The sequence below is a fragment of the Lissotriton vulgaris genome, chromosome 4_1 (assembly GCF_964263255.1).
Source record: "Lissotriton vulgaris chromosome 4_1, aLisVul1.2, whole genome shotgun sequence".
In the NCBI taxonomy this organism is placed as follows: Eukaryota; Metazoa; Chordata; class Amphibia; order Caudata; family Salamandridae; genus Lissotriton; species Lissotriton vulgaris.
The window spans coordinates 61,130,925-61,151,037 of NC_141691.1; the positions used below are offsets into that span (position 1 = coordinate 61,130,925).

At 48.2% G+C, this 20,113-nt stretch overlaps 1 protein-coding gene across 2 annotated transcripts in view; it reads right to left on the reverse strand.

The window, feature by feature from the left end:
• KIF4A (kinesin family member 4A) overlaps positions 1-20,113 on the reverse strand; it is a 307,171-nt gene that overhangs the window by 272,745 nt on the left and 14,313 nt on the right. For both annotated transcript variants that reach the window (XM_086918309.1, XM_086918308.1), the window contains exon 2: positions 17,275-17,408. In XM_086918309.1, the coding sequence (XP_086774435.1) occupies positions 17,275-17,391 (117 nt within the window). In that variant the 5' untranslated portion in view covers positions 17,392-17,408. The remainder of the gene's footprint in view (positions 1-17,274; positions 17,409-20,113) is intronic.

Here is a 20,113-nt window from a genome sequence, read left to right on the forward strand (position 1 = left end):
GCAGTGTCTCAACTTAAATCTGATCATGGCCAAATATATTACTGTTAAAAAATCCCCACTTTATTTAGGTTTTATGGATTTGAGTTCTGCTTTTGATTTTGTCAACCGTTCTAGGTTATGGTCACAATTACTTGATTATGGTTTAGATGATGCATTAGTATATTTTTTGTCATATCTACATAGGGATCTTAAGGCAAGAGTACGCATTAACAATGATGGTGAACTATCGGATGATATTCTTATTAGAAGAGGTGTCCGACAGGGCTGTGTACTCGCCCCTTTGCTTTTCATTTTATATACTAATGGTTTGAGCCCTGCCCTGTGTAAAAATACCAAGGACGTTCCAATCATTAATGGCTCCCCCATTACCACCCTACTTTACGCGGATGACGCTGTACTAATGGGGCGTACCCCTAATGCTTTGCGTTCATTAATTACAGGGTTTGTTGTTTTTATGTCGGATTTAGGTCTAAATACCAATTTTAAAAAATCGTTTATCATGAACTGTGGACCAAAAAGATACAACATTCTTTCAATTAAAAGTGGTGATAATGAATTAAAATGCACCAGCACTTTCCCCTATTTAGGGTTATTATTCTCCAATACAGGTTCATGGCAGCATCACACTGCTTACGCAAGAAATAAGATAGGTAAATCCATTAATTCAGTCTTGTCTCTTCGTCAACCAAGAACAGCTGATGTGATTACGCCCCTGTTAAACATCTACCGTACCCAATGTCAGCCAACTGGGACATATGGCGCAGAAGTGTGGGGCTATTGTAACAGTCTGCCATTGCAGGTGGAGGAAAATAGATTTTGCAGGAAAGTGTTGGGTGGCACCTCATGTGCGCCAACTTTCATTTGTCACCAAGAACTCATGTTGCCATATATAGCGGATTTCATTAGGTCAAGGCCCACGCTTTTTTGGATTAAATTATGGACGAATCCAGCGGCTTCCTTGACCCGCAGTATAATTACAGATTGTCTCTTACATGAACGATCTTACCTCATACCCTGGCTAAACGCAGTCAATACCAGCCTGTTGAGCGTGGGACTCGGCTCTTTGTTTAGCTCCCCAAATACCATCGTCCCTGCTCATAAGAATATTGTTAAACGGGCACTGTTTAAATCATATAAAGAGGAACGCATGAGAACTGTGCTAATGAAACCTGCTATTATTAAATATCTTCCACTAACTGAGACAGGAAACGATATTTTAAACAAACCTTGCAAACCCTGTAGATATTTGTTGAAACCAATAGGAAGATGGAACCGGAGCCTTCTATTTAGGTTCCGAGATGGTAGTATTGTAAATTTATTGAGTTTTCCACTTGGCTATAATAAGAATTTAGAACAACTTGATTGTCCCTGCTCTGCCGGTGGGAAACAAAGTTTATTGCATTATTTTATTTTCTGTGGCCATTACAAATTGTATATTCATCACTATTTAATGCCGATATTTAGAAAATATACTCTGAGAGATTTTAAATTGGCATTTAAATTTCTGCAAATGTTACCAACTGATGATATTATATACACTGTAAGCTGTTTTATAAAAGCCTGTGTGAAATCGAGGGCTAGTATGGAACATGCATAATGGCCTATGCACGTATAATGCACTTTAAATTTAAATACAACCAGTATAGATGATTAACTATATGTACGGAATAAGTGACTATTGGTATTGGCAATACAGTAATTCATGAATGCATTTTTTAATTGTACGTCATTTTATATTCTTTGTATCATGCACCTTATACAATATGCTGCTTATGACCATTGGGTTGTGCGTTTTTTAACTTTTTATATGTTTTTAAAGTATTTTATAATGTTTCATTCTGTATGTACTTTTATGGATTTATTATAATCCGAATAAAGATCATTTCCATTCCATTCCATTCCACCTCCATCCCAAGCAGGCTTTGTTCCCGACCCACAAGAGCACAAGGGCTCCCACGTCTTTGGGGGGGAGAAGGGGGTGTCAAAAACATGTTTGCTTGTGGCAGGCTGGTGCAGACCAGTCAGCTGGACACAAGGAAGTTGACAGTTTTTCAGGGGGTATCTTTGTATGGGTTTATTATATTGAGAACTCTGATACCACATTTCTTAGCATTCAGTAATGCCATCATGGAGCTGTGGAGTTCGTAATGACAAACTCCCACACCATGTGCTTAATATGGCTTCACTGCACTTACAATGTCCAGCAATGGACATAGGCATAGTAGGGGCATATTGCTCATGCAGCTATGCCCTCACCAGTGGTTTAAGGCACCCTGCTTTAAGGTAGTGAGGCCTGCGAGAGGGGTGATTCACTTATGCCACGGGTAGTGTTGGTGGGATTGGCACACCAGGATGTGCGCCATGTCGACTTTAGTTTTGTCTGCACCAAACACACAGGGCCAGAGTATGAAGACGGTCGGAAAGCCTACTACCGACAAATTGTTTTGCTTTCAACGGCTGGATTCCAATTTAGGTGGGCGGAATTGAAACCGGCCAGTCATTCCGGCTGGCTTTCAAGAGTCAAGGAGCCCCTTGACCAGCCGAAACCAGCACATAATCCCTATATGGCGGGGTTTTTGCTGTCAGGATTACGATGTTTTCTGACATACTTTCATTGTTGGAAAGCAACTTAGGGGCCACTAGCAGATCCCCAATTCAGTCACTGTTTCGGGGCACCTATGGTGCCCCCTGTTAACCCCTGCACTACGTGGCAGGCACCTCAAGGTGCCTGCCACGCGGTGCAGGGATTAACAGAATCTCCCATTTCTCTATGGGAGTTTGTGTTGCGCCGGTTTACAGCCGCAGCACAAGCTTGCGTAGAGAAATAGGAGTATGTACCACACCATGTGCAGTAGAATTTTAATACTGCGTCTGGGACCGCCAACCCGAGGTCTGTCGGTCCTAAATCTGCGAGGTCTGTTGGAGGCAACTCAGACAGAAATCATAATCAGGGCCAGTCTGCAATGGCAGTGTGTATGTGTTACGTGATGGGTCTCATGGTGGCACAATACATGCTGCAGCCCTTAGAGACCTCTGTAGTCACCAGGCACTTGGTACCAAGAGTACCTTTCACATGGGAATTCTAGGTGGGGCAGAGGTGTGGAAATAAATGTACAGTTTTGGAAAAGAACACAGGAACTGGGAACCAGATTAGCAGGGACCCAGTGTACATTCAGTCAAAGTACATCAGATATCAGGTAGGGGGTAACCATGCAAAAAGTGGGATTTTCCTAAAGTAGACTCAATTTAACTTCAACCTATAGATTTAGGATATAATTTGCCTTAATTGGCTTTACAGTAAAAGTTAAAATAACTCATTTCAACTTAATACATTTAGACAGTGTAAAAAAATATAGCACGTGTTCGCCACATCCGGTAGTGCATTCTTCAATAGCTAGATATATTGTCAAATGCCCTTGCCAAGCTTAATTTAGTGAACTGTTATCAGGAGACCACAGTTCAACTCTATGAACCACACACAGTCTTGTGAGTTAGTACCAGCACACTGCCACCAATCCTGGCAAAATAGACTAATGAAAACCTATAACAAACTAAATATACACAGATTCAAATAAGCACGGTGACAAACTGAATTGAGTGAAATACAACGCTTTTCCTAAAGCAATGAGGGAATATAATTTAATCTATCCCTCAGCATGCCATTGTGTGAGAAAGTGGCTCTATATATACTGGATTAAAGTAAGGTACAGTGTGTATAGAGACCACCAACCCCAGAGGTATAACAGAGGTTAAAGTCGGGGTGACCTTACTCTCAAAAGTGGTAGCTTGATCGAGCAGTAAGTGTGAGAAAGTGCCATCTTTCTTGCACTGGTATTCCCCCGCTTTTTTCTGAACTGCTGATGTGCTTTGACTGAGTGACCTGGGTTCCTGCCAACCAGGTCCCCAGGGCCCGTGTTCCTTCCCTAAAACGGTGTTAAAACTAAAAGCACTTGTTACTTACCTTCGGTAACGATATATCTGTAAGAAACAGTAGTTAGTATTAGATTCCTTACCTTAGAATATCCCCAGGCGTCAGACTGGATCCGGAAATGTTTTTGTAGCAGTACCCCTCCGCGCGTGGCGTGGCAGTACATAGACGCCGCCCTCGCGCGCGGACGTCAGTTCTTATACACAGCTTTTCCGCGCCAGAAACGCAGAGCCATGATAAAAACCAACACTGGTGCCATGAAACTAGGGCCCTGAAAGGGGATGACTTAACCCTAGATATCGGTTTGCAGAACGGGGAGGATGGGTGGGGCGGTAAGGAATCCAATACTGTTTTACAGATATACTGTTACCGGAGGTAAGTAACTTGTTCATCTGAAAGAAACAGGTTGGTATTAGATTCCTTACCTTAGAATAGATACCCCAGCAATACCAACCCCGGTGGTGGGTCTGCGAACCAATGATCACAGCAGAAAGTCTTGGAGAACAGAACGGCCGAAAAAGCCATCTCTCTGGACTTGGCTGTACAGGCAGTAGTGTCTTGCGAACGTGTGCAGCGAGGCCAATGTAGCTACCTGACAGATGTCCTGCAAGGGGACTCCCCCGACCCAGGGCACTATTAGCCACCGTGGCCAGAGTGGAATGGGCACGTAGCCCCACAGGAGGCTCCTTTTTAGCCAGAGAGTAACAAGCCTTGATGCACAAGACGACCCATCGAGAAATGGTCCGTTTGTGCACCGCCCGTCCCTTCTTAGCACCCACGTAACCAACAAAGAATTGCTCTTCCACCTGGAACTAGCGTTTGAGAGCCCACGTTTTGGGTCCAGACGGTGGAGCCTCTTCCTCTTTCGAGGGACGTGGAGGCGGAAAAATGGTGGGCAAGGCAATGAACTGCCCGATGTGGAAAACTGTGACTACCTTGGGCAGGAAAGAGGGTCGCGTCCGCAACACAACTTTGTCTGGATGGACAGAAAGGAAAGTGGTTGAGAAGAAAGAGTCTGGAGCTCACTCACTCTCCTGGCAGAGGTGATGGCAACCAGGAATGCAGTCTTAAGAGTAAGGAGACGAAGAGGACAGTTATGAAGTGGCTCTAAGGGAGCGCACATCAGATAAGTCAGAACAAGGTTCAAGTCCCACTGAGGCATTATGAAAGGAACAGGAGGAAACATATGAGTGATGCCCTTCAAAAACCTATTTACAACTGGGGATTTGAACAAAGAGGGCTGAGCTGGGAGCCTTAAGAAGGGGGAAATGGCAGAGAGGTAGCCCTTTAGAGTGCCCAGAGCAGAGCCCTGCTGGGCAAGAGAAAAAAGAAAGAACCTCAAAAAGGGGGGCAGAAAGCAGATCCACAGCCTTTGCTGTGCACCATGCCACAAATTTGTTCCACCTGCAGGCGTATACCGATTTTGTGGAGGGACTCCTGGCTGCCAGAATTACATCACAGACTTCAGGAGGCAAGTCAAATGGCCTCAACTGTCACTGCAATCTCCACGCATGGAGGTGGAGGCTCGACAGATTCGGGTGGAGGACCGTCCCCTGCTGCTACGACAGAAGGGCCCCCAGGGGGGGATGCGAATAGACTGACATGCTGAGTAGCTCGGGATACCAGTTTCTTCGTGCCCAGTCCGGAGCCACAAGGATGACTTGGCCCGGTTGCGCCTGATCTTCAGCACTCTGGGCAGAAGTGGTATAGGCGGAAAGGCTTACAACAGACCGCAACTCGCTCGCAACGAAAAGAGTCTCAGAGCGAGCGCCGCCGTGGAAATTCTAACGCGCAAAACTGAGGACATTGTGTCTTCTCTTCTGTGGCGAATAGATCTAACCAAGGCTCTTCCCACTGCTGAAAGAGACCTTGTGCCACATCCGAGTTAAGACGCCATTCGTGAGCCATCATGCATAGACGGCTGAATTCGTCCGCCCTGGCTTTCAGGAAACCTGCCAGTTGTTGAACCACCAGGGTCACGTCCTAATGTTCCAGCCACTGCCAGAGGCGCAGAGCCTCCTGGCATAGGGTCCACAACCCCACCCGCCCTGTTTGTTGCAGTACCACATGGCGGTGGTGTTGTCCGTGAACACCTGCACTACACTCCCCCGGACAGAGGGGAGGAATGCCTTCAGTGCAAGCCGGATCACCCGCAGCTCCAGAAGGTTGATGTGGAGCCGGTACTCCGCCAGAGACCAGAGGCCTCTGATCTCCGCCTCTCCCATGTGGCCCCACCAAGCCCTGGAGGGACGCGTCCGTCACAACTACGTGCTCCAGTTAGGGTAGGGAGAGGGATCTGGCGCTGACCCAATCGCGGTCTGTGAGCCACCACTGCAACGGTCTTAAAGTGCCCTCTGAGATAGACATGGTCAGACAAGTTTCCCTGATGCTGGGCCCACTGAAACTTCAGGTCCCACTGCAGAGCCCGCATCCGCCACCTGGTGTGATGCACCAGAAGGATGCAGGAGGCAATCAGCCCCAGAAGCTGCAGCGTCAACCTGACGGAGACTCGGGATAACGGCTGAAAGATCAGAATCAGAGCCTAATATCCTGAACCTGCTGTTCGGGAGGATAAACCCGAAACTGCACAGAGTCTAGATCCGCTCTGATGAAGAGGAGCTTCTGAGAGGGACACAGGTGTGACTCCGGCACATTGATGGACAACCCCAGCAGGTGCAGGAGGTCGGCTGACAACTGTCTGGGTTGAGCCCGCCTTCAACAAACATTTGTCGAGGTAGGGGAAGACCAACCCCTAACCTGAGCAGATGAGCTGAGACCACCGCCATCACTTCCGTGAACACCTGTGGGGCGGTAGGAAGGCTGAAGGGGAGCACAGTAAACTGAAAGTGCTCGTGGCCTACTGTGAACCGCATGTAGCGCCGGTGGGCCAGCAGGACGGGGATGTGAAAATATGAGTCCTGCAAATCCAACGCTACCACCCAGTCTCCCGGGTCCAGTCAGCTAAGAACTGAGCCAAAGTCAGCATCTTGTACTTCTCCTTCCAGAAGAAGCTGTTGACGTTTCTTAGGTCCAAGATAGGGTGTAGGCCTCCTTTGTCCTTCTTGGGAACCAGAAAGTAGTGGGAGTAACAACCACGTCCTACTTCTGGCCCAGGAACGCGCTCGATGGCACCCTTGGCCAAGAGGGCCGAAACTTCCTCTTGCAGAAGTTGCAAGTGATCCCCAGACATGCGGTGATACTGCGGTGGCATGACTGGAGGGGTCGCCTCAAAGGGGAGGGAGTAGCTCCTTCGGACGATTTGCAGCACCCACCCATTTGATGTGATGGTGGGCAAGTGGAGGAGGTAATGGCGTACCATGCCTCCCACTGGCGTTAAATGGGCCTGAAAGCTCAGACTAGGAAGGCTTTGAGACGGATGCCGCGGGGGTAGATGTGGACTGGCTGCGCCGTTGTCCCCAGTTACCGCCGCGACAGTAACCACGTCCACCACCACGCTGAATGTTAGTCTGAGGCCCGTGGCTGGCAGGACGTGTGGGAGCACCCCATCCGTGGCCACGAAAGGAGCGCTGGGCAGAAGATTGCTGGAGCGGGGCAGACAGGCCCAAGGACTTGGCCGTAGCCCTGGAGTCCTTAAAGCATTCCAGCGCATGATCTGCCTTGCCACCGAAAAGATGGCTGCCATCGAACGGCATGTTCATAAGGGTGTTGGACACCGGCCGAAAAGTTGGCGGACCTCAGCCAGGCGTGGCGGCAAACCGCCACAGACTTGGTAATCACTCTTCCTAGCGAGTCAGTGGTATCCAGTCCACATCTTATAGAGTACCACGCTGAGTCCCTTGCCTCCGTGACGGCTTGAGCGAGTTTCGCCTGGGCTCCCTCTGGGCACTCAGGCAGCACCCGTATCCCACAGTGTGGGTTTAATGGCCCAAGAGGCACGCGGTGTTGACCGACCGCAACCCCAAACTAAGGGAGAACATCTTTCCGAATTGTTCATACCTCTTGGATTCCCGATCTGATGGTGCAGTCGGGAATGCGGACTGGGAAGTAGAGGCCTGGATAACCAGGCTCTCGGGGGTGGGGTGGGTGGACAAGAAACTAGGGTCACCCGGGGCTAGGTGGTGTCGCCTAGCAGCGTTTTATCTACAGGGAGACCTGTAGTGGGCCTCAACCAAGTGCCCAACAGGACGTCTGAGAGAGCCTCATTAAACTGAAGTACAGGCTCTGGGGAGCTTACCTGCGGTTTAAGGACCTTTGTGGGATGTTAAACCTCACCATTGCGACGGGGAGCTTAAGAGCCAGAGCCTTGGCTGCCCTCATCAGCACCACACTATAAGCAGCCCCCTCCTCCGTAGCCACAGTAGGAGGGGAGACAAAACTAGTGTCTGGGGAGGTATCCAGGCCACTGGCTTCCCCTAGTTCCTGTGTCCAGTCTTGAAAATGACTGGCATTCACGTGCCAGGGGCCGGCAGGTATGGAGCAGGCCGCGACGCCTGCGGCTCTGGTGGAGCCGCTTGGGTGGTGTCACCTCTTCGCCTCATGCGGGCTTCAAGTAGAGGGGGGGCGCTACGTGTGTGCATGTGGTTGGAGCCCCCAAGAGGCTCCACAGACTTTGGGGGCAGTTGCTGATCTTGAGTCCCCCGAGCAGGACTCAAACGAAAGGCACAGTGGTAATTCGGGCCGACGAGGGCCCAGTTGGCAGCGGGCCGCTCCCCCAATGTGGGCACATATTTGATACAGAGCCCACAAGGCTCCAGGGGGCATTTTCATTCTCGAGCCTGCCAGGCTCACACAGGTTTTGGGTCTCCCTTTTCTCTTTAGAAGCCCAGAAGAGATTCCCAGCTGCCCAGCACTTAGTGGGCAGCTGCTACGTTTAGGCCCCTTGTGAATCTTCTTTCGCTGCCTGCGCAGTCTGCCCTGGCTTTCATGGACACAGGGAGTTTCAGCCCCTGAGAGGCCAAAATGGCCTGGGGACAGTTCTGTTGTGCCCTTGCGTGGGGTACATGTTCATACCCTAGGTGATATTTTGTGCTAAATGTGATTTATGCGCTAATGCTTTGGGTGTTAGGAAATGTACTGCGAGTAGTATGTTTTGCGCACACCGTGTTCCGACACCTCTGAATGTGTTTTTCTGCATCATGTGTGAAGCTTCTTGCCTATACCCCTAAATGTACCTTTATGCTTAGGTGGTCGTTTTTCCTAGTGTTGTTATACTAGTGAGTTCATGGTTCCCTGCGGGATATTTTCCTAAGGTGGTTAGGGTTGCGTAGGTGGTACTTACCTTTTACCAGCGATTACTGGTTGTGTGCTACATTTGTTATTTGGTGCTACAGTTTTTATATGTGCTAAGTGTTATTCCTACAAGTATTCTAATTCTATCAAGTGCTCGTTCTAAAAGTGCTTATTCCAGACAGTGGTCCAGGTGGCCCAGTCCTGTACATATATCCCCTGTAAATTCTGCACGTGCCTGTTGGCACATTGTATAGAGTGTTTATTATCTAATGTGTTTGGTATAATACAAAGGCTATTTATATATAACCTTGTGTGTAGTTTCCTTTGTGGGGGGCCTTGGGTGTTGCTGGGTGCGTGCGCAAATACTTAACCTACATTGCCTCCGGTATAAGCCTTAATGCTCGAGTCACGTTACCTAGAGGGTGAGCAGGGGTTATCTTTGGGGTGTAACTCCCTTGCCCTGACTAGAGTGGTGGTTTCTGCCTGACTTTGGCAGAATCCTTATCCAACCGGAAATCCCATTTCTAACAGCCCCTAGTAAAAGGTACCCTAGGGACCCAGGGCATGGTGACCAGAGAAGACCCCTGAGGGCTGCTGCACTTCTTGTGCCACCCTAAGGGGCCCTGTACCCCGACACCCACACACTGCCTTTGCAGGCTGAGTGTCTGAGTACAGAACCAAACAAAGTCGACATGGCGCACATCCGTGTGTGCCATGCCCACAGAACCCACTGCCCTGGCATACTTCAGTAACCCCTCTAGCTGGGTGCCCTATGCCAGCTGTGGGCACAGTTGCATAAGCCCTGTGCCTACAGTACCCAGGGCCATTCCTGGGCACTAAGTGCAGTGATTCCATTAAGAGTATATGGTGCTGGGAGGTGGTCATTACGAACTCCAAAGCACCATAATGGCTACACTGAAGACTGACAAGTTTGGTACCAAACTTCTCAGCACATTAAACCCGCACTGATGCCAGTGTGGGATTTAATGTACAATGCACCAGAGGGCGTCTTAGAGATGCCCCCTGAAAACTTAGCATACAATCCACGTCTGGGCTGAGTGGCTGCAGAGGCTGCCACACAGCAGACATGTTGCTGGACCCCTGGGTAGGAGAGCCCCCGCTCTCCTGAGCATGAAACAATGCACATCCTGGGCAAGATGCTAGGTCTCCTACCTCAGGATGGGCAGGGGGAAGCTTCAAAGGCATGCCGCCTCTGTGAGCTTCCCAAGACCATTTCCTGTACCCAGCAACCAGCCCCCACCAGTCCTGACCCCCACTCTGGCAGGAAAAACTACATCAGGAAGTGAGGTGTCCCAGCCTGTGCCAAATCCACCCCTCAGGTGGGGGAGACCAGGGGAAGCACAACCCCGGGCTCCGGCCATCCTGAAGATTGGGAGCCCTGCCCAATCCCAGCTAGGCTCCTGCCCCCATCCCACAGGAGAAGAGCAGGCTAAGGGGTGTACTCACCCCACGACAGGGACCCATTGGTCCCCGTCCTTGCCCTACCTGTAACGCCCCTAAATTCAGTATTATGGGGCTCCCTTAACCTTCCTTCCTCAGATCCAGAGAAGTTAAGAAGATCATGAAGGAGACCCGCCGTGCAGGTGCTGACCACAGGACAACAACTGACTTGGCCTCAGCCCTACCGGCCGGTTGATCCTGGAACCTGCTCCTGCCTAATCCCGGCGACTCCTGCGGACAGCAACCTTGGGACACCTAGAGGACCTGCCTGCCTTGACCCTCTTGAAGATTCGGATTCCCATCAGCAGAGGCTCTGCTGCAACAACCGCCCAGGTGCCAGCCAGGAAGCTCAGAACCAGTCCACTCTGCAACAGCGTGACCCGGGCAGAGCCCAACTGAACCAAGACCACGAGGACGTCCCCCCACGGCGACTGGGACCCGAAGTCCAGTGCCCAAAGACCCTCCTCGACGAACCAGACACCTGCAGACTCAGAACCAGGGGCCACCCCAACCGGGACCAGCTGATGGTAAGCTTTTCCGACACCCAAAGGCCCCCCTCCACCCGGCGCCCCCCCACCCCCTGTGACTCCTTTTGGGGTAACCACCTGTGCTCCAAGATCCCAACCTACCTCTCATAGTGCTGGTCGCCCCTGGAAAGTCTCCGTCCCAGAGTCTGCAGCCTTTGTTCCCCTTTGACCTTTCCCATTGGATAACATTGAGCACCCAACAGCTCAAAAGCACCCGGCCGCCTGAGTGCTGCTGGCTGTGCCACCTTTGTCCCCCCCCTTGCCCTGGGCAAGTGACCAGGAGCTCAGCTCCCACAGCCGCGTGGCCTGCTAGCCAGCAGCCACCAACCGGTGGCCCCCTTTCCCTCATTGGATATCATTGGGCACAACTACCTCTGCACCCGGCCGCCCCTGTGCCGCTGGGGGTGAACTAACAACTTACCTGCCACTGGGGGACCCCTGAGTCTATGCCCAGAACCCAGACTTCACCAGCCAAGTACTCACCTGGAAACCGGTAACTCACTTACCTGCCATTGAATAACATTGACTGGTTTGACTCGAAAAATCTTCTGAGTGAAGTTTTGGAAACTAAAAATATTCATATAAAATCACCCGAATTCCGAAGTACTCACCTGTGATCAGGGGAGAAGCCAGTACTGTACCTTGTAACCCCGTACTGAACCGCAAAAGTAATCACTGGGTTATTCAGGAACCTGTATTTTGTATTTTCTCCATAGGAATCCATGCTTTTCTCTGAAATTTCTTTTACTTTTGAAAACTTGAAATATTCTTTAAAAAAATACTACGAAATACTGAAACGCAATTACCTACCCGTTTTAAGTTGAGACCCCAGTGCTGGCCCCAGGAGCCCAGTACTGTATTACAAAAGTAACAAGATCGTACTCAACCTGCAACCTGAATTCCCCCCTATTGAATAACATTGCCAGCTTTACAGTGAAAAGTTTCTAAGTGTGAACTTTTAAAACTGCTTTATATTCCTGGAAATTCACTATAGTAACTAAATCGTTTTTGCTAATCTGGTTTCAGTTTAGACCCCAGGACTGAATCTAGGATCTAGTCCTGGCACTCCTAAAGTAATCTGTACTGTAATCAACTGTACTTTTGATGACAATCCATTGAGCTTAATGCTAAAGTTGGTTTAGACTGTTGCCTACTGTAACCCCTAGTTCACAAACTTTGTTGCTTCTCTGTAAAGTAATTACATGAGAATACTCATATCAAGAAAAGTATATTTTTTATGTCTCTTGGTTCTAAAAATAAAACTATATATTTGGATATAACAACAATTGGCCTGGGGTTCAGTCTTGGAGTGTGGGAAATCCTTTTCTGACAGTGTGTACAACAAATGCTCTGCACTGCCCTCTGGTACTACCTTACTGTGAGAAAGTGGCTCTATATATACTGGACTATAATGAAGTACAGTGTGTATAGAGTCCACCAACCCCAGAGGTATAACGGAGGCTAAAGTCAGAACTGACCTTACTATCCAAAAAAATTTCATTGAAAAGCAGACAATGGATTCCTATGGAATAAATTTAGATTACTAGTAAACACGGTTATGATTGCTTTTGCGGTTCAGTACTTGGCTAAAAAGGTACAGTACTTGCTGCTCTCCTGATCACAGGTGAGCGCTTCGGAATAAGTTATTCGGCTGATTTTAGATAAATATTTAAAAGTTTCAAAACTTCACACTTAGGAGATTTTTTGAGTCAAACCAGTCAATGTTATCCTATGGCAGGAAAGTGAGTCATCGGTTTTCAGGCGAGTACTCGACTGGTGAAGTTAAGGTTCTGGGCATAGACTCTGGGGAGGGGGGGGGGGGGGGCCAGGGTCAGGTAGGTACAGTTGGTACAACCGCAGCGGCACAGGGGCAGCCGGGTGCAGAGGTTGTTAGGCCCAATGTTAGCCAATGAGAGGCAGGGGGCCTTCGGTTGGTGGCTGCTGGCTAGCAGGCCACGCGGCTGTGGGAGCTGGGCTCCTGGTCACTCGCTCAGGGCAATTGGGGAAGTAGGATAGGGTACAGGTTGCACTGCCAGGGGCACTTGGGTGGCTGGGTGCGGGGTGAATTTGAGCAGCCGGGCTCTCAATGTTATTCAATGACAATCTTGAAAAGGGAACAAAGGCTGCAGGCTCGAGGACGAGGACCTTATGGAGCGACCAACACTTCGAGGGGTAAGTTGGGATCTTCGAGAATAGGAAGGCACTCAGGAGTTGGGCACAGGGGGCAGTGGGGCACCGGGGTGTCTTGAGGTCGGGAAAGCTTACCCCCTGCTGGGCGCGGTCGGAGGGGTCCTTTGTCCTGAGGCTGCAGGCGTCGTCGAGGAGGGTCCTTGGGCACTGGATTCCAAGTCAGATACCGGGAAAACGTCATCAGGGGCTGGATTCACTACAGCACAGGCCAGGCTTGGCGGGTGCAGAGTGTGCAGGGTTCGCGGTTCCGGGCTGATGCCAGGGTTGGTTACTTGCTTTGAGCAGTAATACTGCTCGTGGGAGACCCAGGTAGTCAGAGTCACAAGGCAGTCCGGTCCTCTGGGTTTTTTGAGGTTGCTGACCACTGGAGACGCTGGGGTTTAGCAGGAGCAGGTTCGAGGGTCGACAGGCTGGTAGGGCTGGGGCCAAATCAGTTAGGGCCATATGTTTCACGCAGTTTTTGAATCGCAAAGGGCGAAATTCGCAGAATTTCGGCCTTTGCGACTCGCAAACAGCCGTTTTAGAATGTATGAAACATTCCCAAAATAAGGAATTGCAAACTTGTGCGATTCCTTATTTTTCCATAGCATTTAAGGAATCGCAAATTTACGATTCCTTAAATGCTCTGTATGTAGCAATTTTAGCTTGTGCTTGTGAATTTTCTGTAAGAATTAGCAAATTACCACCAACTTTCAGTTGATGGTAACTTGCGAATTCTTCCAGAAATGCACAGATTGGCATTTTTTAAAAGGTGGCATATGATGCACACACATTCCCATAGGGCATGTATGTGCGCCATATGCACACATGTTCTTTTCAGGGGTGCAGCAGGGTGTCTTTGAGACACCTCTGCAATAATTCTCAAATTGAGATTTGCGAATTCGCAATTTGAAAATTATTTTGTATTCATTCCTATGGGCCTCCTGGCTCATAGGAATGCATTGGAAATTATTCCTTAACTGCTAATTCGCAAAATGTGAATTCGCAAATAAGGAAGCTTAAGGAATCGCAAATAAAAAGCGATTTTGTTCATACATACCATTTTGCATTTCCTAAATAGCGATTCCTTAAAATTCGCTATTTGGGAAATGCACAATGGTTTGATGATACATATGGCCCTTGGGCTCTTTTTTAGCAGCTGCACAGCAACTCTTCTGGTTCCTTGTTTCTTGTTTCGTAATCTGGATCTCTCGAAGAAGATTCAAAGTGCCCCTAAATAATAAATTTAGGAGTGTTACAGGTAGGGCAAGGGCAGGGACCAATGGGTCCCTGGGGTGGGGTGGGTACACCCCCTAGCCTGCTCCTCTCCTGTGGGAGGGGGGCAGGAACCTAGCTGTGATTGGGCAGGGCTCCCCATCTTCAAGATGGCCGGTGCCTGGGGTCGTGCATCACCTCGCCTCTTCCACCTGAGGGGTGGAGTTGCCACAGGCTGGCACCCCCCCCTTTCTGATGTAGGGTTTCCCGCCAGTCTTCCCGCCAGAGTGGGGGTCAGAACTGGTGGGGGCCAGTTGCTGAGTACAGCAAGTGGTCTGGAGAAGCTCACAAAGGCAGAATGCCTTTGAAGCTTCCCCTGCCCACCCTGGGGGAGGAGGCTTGGCACCACATCCCATGATGTGCCTGGTTGCAGGCACAGGAGAGCAGGGGCTCTCCACCCAGGGTACCAGCAACATGTCTGCTGCGTGGCAGCCTAGGCAGCCTCTCAGACAAGACTGATTGTAGGTTAGGTTTAAGGGGGCATTTCTAAGATGCCCTCCGTAGTGCATTTTACATTCAATCCCACACTGGCATCAGTGTGGGTTTAATGTGCTGAGAAGTTTGATATCAAACTTGTCAGCCTTAAGTTTAGCCATTATGGTGCTGTGGAGTTCGTAATGACAACCGCCCAGCACCATATACTCTTAATGGCATCACTGCACTTACAGGAATGGCCCTGGATACTGTAGGGGCACAGGGCTCATGCACCTGTGCCCACACTGCTGGCATAGGGCACCCAGCTAGAGGGGTGGCTGATGTATGCCAGGGCAGTGGGTTTGTGGGCATTGCACACAGGGATGTGTGCTATGTCGACTCTTTGCTTAGTTCTGCAACAGGACACTCAGCCTGCAAAGGCAGTGTGTGTGTCAGGGTACAGGGCCCCTAAGGGTGGAACAATAGGTGCTGCAGCCCTTAGGGGTCTTCTCTGGTCACAATTCCCTGGGTACCATTTACTAGGGGCTGACATGTGGCTAGAGATGCCAATTGGGTTAGGCTTTAGTACAGTTTTTAGGTAAGGAACAAAGGCCCTGGGCCCTTAAGTTTGCAGTTCCAGAATGGCTTATTTGTGGTGCTAGGTGAGTGGCATGCGAGCAAAACAAGTTGATTCTGCCCATTTAGTTTGCTTTTGATTACACAGTTTTTGAACATTTACTGGGGTAAGTCTCCCTACCAGAGTCTCACTCACAGTACATCCACAGTAAATGGACTGAGCGTGTGTAATGCTCCCGTCAGCAACAGGAGTTCAGGAAAGCAGAGGAGAAGAGATGCATAGAGAGCCTGTAACTCCTGCTCCACAAAGAATGTGCCCCCTCAGAAACCAGGAAGAGTGTAGAAAATCCTTCTGGTAGCTGTGTCGGGCCACCAGAAGCAAAATGAGCCAAAGATGAAGAAACATTAACCCAACAAGGCAATAGTTATACCACTTCAAAGATTTGATTTTTAACAAGGGGAGAACAAAATGAAGGCTACAAGGAAAACAAGTGTGCAGTGCTCTGTAGTGAGTTAGAAGAATACCCCATGGAGGGTAAAGTACCAGGGCACCTTTATCAAACATGCTTGCAAGAAGAGGGGGTGAGCGTGAGACCCACCCAGATTCTGGATTGCCCATGGTGCCCTCATCCCCACAGGGGGTAGCAAAACAGTGAATGGGGCCCAGGACCCAATGCCTGGAGGAAAGACGGTGCTACAAAGAAGGGCTGGCAAAGGAACTTACGCCTTAGAAACCCCCCCCATCCCCTTGGGCAGCAACCAGTCTTGTACAGGAGAGTTGCCTCCATCTGAGGATGGCGAGTCCCGCTGTCCTGACAGGGTCTTCAGACTGTTCCCACCACAAACAGTTCAAAGGAAAAAGGCTTCTGCCGCCTACAGGTAGGGGAATGCTGCCAGCTCCTGCACCAGTCATGGAGCCTGCTGTGTTTGCGGGGGCATTGGGAGCGCCCCCCTCTCCCTCAAATGCCCCTAAAAAATTCTTAGAGTTATGGTTGCTCCAGGCTCACCCATCAGAGGGGTTGGTCCTCTGGCTTCATTATGTGGCCTAAAACAAGTAATGAATGACCAGGACTCATGTTTGTGGCAGTTTCGAAATATGAACGATATTCCCCTGTAGTGTGAGGTTACAACTGGTATCTTAGGTATTGCAAAGGAATATCCATTTATTTTATGTGTGTCAAAGGAATATTCATTTATTTTATGTGTGTCAAAGGAATATCCATTTATTTTATATATACATCTATAATTGAAACTCAGTATTTAGCGTGTATATGTAAGAAAAGTACTTTTCCTTTTTGGAGAAAGGGCTCAGACTCTGCAAACATTTATTTTGTGTTGTTGAGTGCCAGCAGATTTGAATTGCTAGCCGACAACCCCCTCCTCCCCCAGGTCTTGGGTGCTCTGATTCGATACCCTGAGAGAATCAAGTGCTACAATGGAAAATCAGATTCACTGTAACAAGACATTTGCAAATCTATTACATGTACATGACTCGCATCCTTCAAAACTAATAACCCAGGTACTTGAATCCACAACTGTCAAAGCAGGAAGTAAAGTCCAATAATTTAATAGTGACAAATGGTAAAACCTCTCCAGTCTGCAAAAGTGTCACATGCACAGAGCCCATGCTCTGCAATTACTAAAGACTCATTGTGCATAGGAAATGACCACCGAGGTAAAGCATCCACTGGGCCGAGCATTCGTAAAACTAAAGCGGTTTCAGTTTTCACTTACCTGAGGTTCGCCAGAAACAAAGGTGAGGCACACCTGACAACCTTCATTAATCTCCTTGGGGACAAGGGGTCGACAGCGGAGGGCCACCTTAACTGGAATCCCATCTTCCTTCACCATTTTCTTCAATGGTGTACCTAGGAATGTAAAGTTAGGTTAGGCATGAACCACAGGGAGTGAAATATATTCATAATGGAGTTACCGCGGGGGTGGAGGGGGAGATTGCATACGTTCATCAGTACGAAAGTGAGGAAAAGCTGAATTCCAGGAGTTCAATAGCATAACTACTTCAGACCACCAATTTAAAGCAACACACTAACAAGAAACAATGTTAAGGATTAGCAAATCTGTATTCCACTACAAAGGAAGATGATGCAAGTTATTCTAAACAATAGATTCTTTAACAGTGGCTGGGTCAGCGTGGGGGATGCAAATTTCACTTTTTGGGCAATGAGACAGACCTACATTTAATAAATAGTACCTTAAATATTAAAATGATTACACATTTGACATTACTATGGACTTGTTCTTGTGAAGGGCAACATCCTGCACTGAACAAGCATATGAACAAGGTGCACAAGAGTCCAGCGGGTTCAACAGTCGAGTGTTCACTTCATGAGTTTAAGGATTCTAGACATCAGGAGCAGCTGAGCTGGGATGCCAGCATAAAAAAGGTTTAAAAGACACGATTGACTGTAGTCTACTTTCAACATTTAAAAAAAAAGCTATTGGGGCTATTAACTTAAAAACCACACAAGCTGACAGCGACAATTAACCCAGTGATCTCAGCAGCGAGTAACTGTGACAAGCCTACAAGCACTTACTCCATCATACTGACATTCATATAGGGTGTTCCTATCCCTAGCGAGGACCAAAATCACTTAACAGAAAGGTAGAAGGCTACTCTGTTGTGCAGGTTTTTACACATCGACTACATTTTTAATGTAGTCGATGTGGGAAGAATGTTGTGCATGCGGGCCAGAGAAAGTGCTCAAATCATGGCGTGTAGAGAAATGAGGAAATTTTGCTTAACAATTATAGCCAGTTGACTAATTTTAACTTTTACAGGACTAAGTCTACTCTAAAGGCCAGATTCGAGCCCACCAAGATTCAGGAGGGATGAAGGCCAGGAAAAGTAGACTCCAAATTAATTTGTAATATGACAACACAACCCAAGGTATACCACCGACACATTAGTAGTGAGTCTAAGGTTGTGCCGGAAAACACAGAATGGATGTAATTGTGAAACCATTAAGGTTGCAGAACATGGGAAATCTAGTGGCATGCAACAACAATCTGTTCTATAGGGGGATGCGCCATTTATTTTACTAAACATTTAGTCCCATAGGTCACTAGGGATTGACAAATAAATTGTGCAGAAAGACACATTAATACTTGGAAAATAAAAGGACGCCATAAAAAGAAATTTATCACAGTATATTGTCAATCATATTGTGAAGTGATGCAGATAACATCACAGTCACATAGGACTGTTACATAACATACAGATGAATAAGAAATACAAAAAAAACAATCAACACTGAAACATGATAAAAACAAACTACATTGCACAGATTAAATTAATGAAGTCGCAAGAAAACAAATGTCTATTCAAGAGGATATCCTCTTTTTCTTAGACATATAATCAGCCTGACAGAGGCAAGGAGCTTAAGTAAGCGGCTTAATTTGCTTCCCCAGCTGGCAAGACACAATTCACTCGCTTGTGCGCCAGATATGATAATCTGTTTAGGATCTCGGAGATATGGACTAGTTGAACATACTCCCATGTGAAATGAAATGAAATGAATGAAACTTATATAGCGCACGACTTACCCTGGGGCATCTCCGCGCTTGCTTAGGGAACCCGTCCTGGTATTCCACTGTGAGATAACCCTAGCAGGGTATCCACAAGGTGAAAGCCAGGCATCCCACCGCGAGGGGCCGTTGTGGAGATTAAGCAAGCTATTGCCCAGAGTCGCAGAGTGTGAACCCGTGAGTCGAGAAGGCACCGGAGCGAGAATTAACGAGTCCGTGGAATTTTCAGCCCAAGACCCGCCGAGGCGGGGAATTGAACCCTGGTCCAGGGCCGAACTCAAGCTCCAGGTCTGCCGCCTCTAACCCCTGAGCCACACTTCTCCACTCCATGTGAGAAGGCAGAGCCAATCATTTGGCTCACAATGTCCCCTGGGGAAGATTCTCAAAGGGTTTGAGGTCAAAAATAAAAGGGCCTTGTATTGGTTGAAAATACATTTATTGTTGGATCTTGATATCTACTGTGGAGACTTTTCACCACAAGTACAGGTTGTTTTTTGTTTCACAGTCCTGATGAAGACAAGTGGTGATGTTTTGATATAAACACAGAACCTGTTTGGGTTAAAACTTTGACGATATTTTGGAGGGGCTACTTACCTCCGTCAGGCCGATTATAGAAAGAAAAAGAAACAGCAATTCACCGACAGAACAGAATTGTTGCTGTATACAACAGTTGTGAAACCAGCAAGTAGGCATCAACTGATTGTTCTGTGGATATCTGTTAAATAAAGATTAAGCCTTCGTGGCAAAAGGGTTGGGTGAGCCAAGATATTAGGGTACTCTGCCACAGGCTTAGCCCTAGGCCCTTCATGGTCAAAATAGGGAGAACGCTGTTGGACATCTCTATACGTTATCGCGACAGCCCCAGCAGGAGTTAAGTAGAGACTCCAATGGGCAATCTGAGTACGCATCCACACAAAGGCTAAAAAGGGATGAGGCAACATAAATATTTGTATCACTGAGGGCAAAACTACATTCAGACTGTTTAAAATACATTTTAGAAGAAAGAGGCAGCAAGTTCACAATTAAA